This window comes from Brassica oleracea, unplaced genomic scaffold (genome assembly GCF_000695525.1).
Source record: "Brassica oleracea var. oleracea cultivar TO1000 unplaced genomic scaffold, BOL UnpScaffold02131, whole genome shotgun sequence".
NCBI lineage: Eukaryota > Viridiplantae > Streptophyta > Magnoliopsida > Brassicales > Brassicaceae > Brassica > Brassica oleracea.
Genome location: NW_013618662.1, coordinates 1 through 2,561, shown reverse-complemented (window position 1 = coordinate 2,561; position 2,561 = coordinate 1). Strand labels below are relative to the sequence as shown.

Below are 2,561 nucleotides of genomic sequence, written 5' to 3'. Positions count from 1 at the left end.
TCCAAGTGAAGGACCACGTTACTATCTGAGGGTTTTGATAAATAAGATTAGAGGTCCTCGGTGTTATGATGATATCAAAACAGTTGATGGGATCGTTCAACCGAGTTTTGAAGAAGCATGTTATAAGCGTGGTTTGTTGGATGATGATCAAGAATATATTGAAGGAATAAAAGAATGTAGCTTTTGGGCATCAGGACCCTATGTGCGAAAGTTTTTTGCACAAATGCTTTTATCTGAAAGTTTATCAACGCCCAAATTGGTGTGGGAAGCAACCAAAGATATACTATCAGAAGATGTTTTGCACATTGAGAGAAAAAAGCGGGGAAATCCAGGTTAGTACACGTCTTCTTCTTTCTAAGGTTGTAATGAATTTCCATTGATTCGTAGAGAGATTTTTTATAAAGTTTGTTAAAATTGTGTAGGTTTGATATTGAGTGAAGAACAAATTCTCAATTGTACACTTTTGATGATTGACAAGATCTTGCGCAGTAAGAACAGTAGCCTGGATAAATGGAAATCATTGCCCCAACCCATTGATAACAATCAGTTAATATCAGATAATCAGCTCTTACAAGATGAACTTAGCTATCCTCAGAATGAGTTGCGCGTAAGACATGAAGAATGGTTTCGACAGTTGACAGAGGAGCAGCGGGCTGTGTATGATCAGATCATAGGCTCCGTCGATAGTTCATTAGGTGGAGTTTTTTTTGTGTATGGATTTGGTGGGACAGGAAAAACTTTTTTGTGGAATATTTTGTCTGCTGCTATCCGTTCCAGGGGAGATGTGGTGCTTAATGTGGCTTCTAGCGGCATTGCCGCTTTATTGCTTCCTGGGGGAAGGACTGCTCATTCCAGATTCAGCATTCCGATAAATCCTGATGAATTTTCTATTTGCAAGATACAACCTGGGAGTGATCAAGCTGAATTAATATCTAGAGCTTCTCTTATTATTTGGGATGAAGCTCCGATGATGAGCAAACGTTGCTTTGAGGCTTTAGATCGGAGTCTATGTGACATTATGAAGACTACAGATGAAAGACCTTTCGGTGGAAAAGTTGTTGTTTTTGGCGGTGATTTTAGACAAATACTCCCTGTAATTCCAAAAGGGAACCGAGCAGAAATAGTAATGGCGTCTCTGAACTCTTCGTATTTGTGGAGGCATTGCAAAGTTTTGGAGCTTACCAAAAACATGAGGCTTTTTTCAGAACCTGATAGTCGTGAAGTTGAGGAGATTACAGAGTTCTCTAAATGGATATTGGATTTAGGAAATGGGAAAATTAATGAGCCAAATGATGGAGAAATCATGATTGACATACCAAAGGATCTTCTGATTACTGAATGCAACGATCCTACTGAGTCTATTGTTTCAGAAGTTTATGGGAATACATTCAAAGATTCAAAAGACCCAATTTTTTTCCAGGAAAGAGCTATATTGTGTCCAACAAATGAAGATGTTGACATCATTAACAACTATATGCTTGATCACTCAACAGGTATTCGTAAAGGTTGTTTTTGTTTTAAATTTTTTCGAGCCTCGACACAGCAAGAAATGTCTATCTATTATTCTGATCCCTTATGTTATGTTTTACGTTTCCCATGTAGGTGATGAAAGAATATTTTTGAGCTCTGATAGCATTGATCCAGCTGATACAAACTCACAAGATGACTCAGTTTTCACGCCTGAATTTCTCAATAGTATTAAAATTTCAGGGTTGCCTAATCATTGTTTAAGGTTGAGGATTGGAACACCCGTGATGTTAATGAGAAATCTTGATTCTAATGATGGTTTGTGCAATGGGACAAGGTTGCAGATAAGTCAGTTGTCTTCTCACATTGTTGAAGCAAAGATTATCACAGGAACTAGAGTTGGTGAAAGGGTATTCTTACATCGTATTCTAATCACACCGACAGATTCTAAGATTCCTTTCAAGATGAGGCGTAGGCAATTTCCATTGAAAGTGGCATTTGCAATGACGATAAATAAAAGTCAGGGTCAAACACTTGCGAAGGTAGGTTTTTATCTCCCTAGACCTGTTTTTTCACATGGACAGTTATACGTGGCTGTGTCTCGTGTGAAATCAAGGAAAGGATTAAAGATCCTTATTACTGACAAGGAGGGGAAACCACAGAGTTCAACTATGAATGTGGTTTACAAGGAAATTTTCCAGAACTTATTTGAAGATAAGGAAGAATAGGTAGTATGTGTTTGATTTATGTTTTCAGTCGTAAGATGGGGAGTCTTTACAAAGCGTGTCTAATAAAGTATGTCATGTAATAACCTATTTCATTTATTTTCAGTGGAGCTACTTCAGTTTCTTTTAATAAGGATGTGCTGTAATGAAGCTATGATCATCTCATGTAAGTGTGTAGATATAATTTCTTTGCTGAATGTCTTTATCGGTTATATACTTTGTATTACAAATATTATATTACACAGAGGATTTGTATATGTCTCTCATTTAGCAATCTCATTTAATTTTTTTCAGGACATTGCCGACATATCAAAAGACACAATTTGCAAGAAAAGACAATGTATACCTAAAGCACCAGAACTACAATAC

The 2,561-nt window shown here is 36.9% G+C and overlaps 1 protein-coding gene across 1 annotated transcript; it reads left to right on the top strand.

Moving 5' to 3' along the window:
* The first annotated feature begins 223 nt into the window (after positions 1-223).
* LOC106321603 (ATP-dependent DNA helicase PIF1-like) lies at positions 224-2,195 on the top strand. The gene is made up of 4 exons (XM_013759847.1): positions 224-332; positions 423-1,493; positions 1,603-2,009; positions 2,052-2,195. The coding sequence occupies exons 1-4, from the start codon at positions 224-226 to the stop codon at positions 2,193-2,195; spliced, it is 1,731 nt and encodes a 576-aa protein (XP_013615301.1).
* The last annotated feature ends 366 nt before the right edge of the window (positions 2,196-2,561 follow it).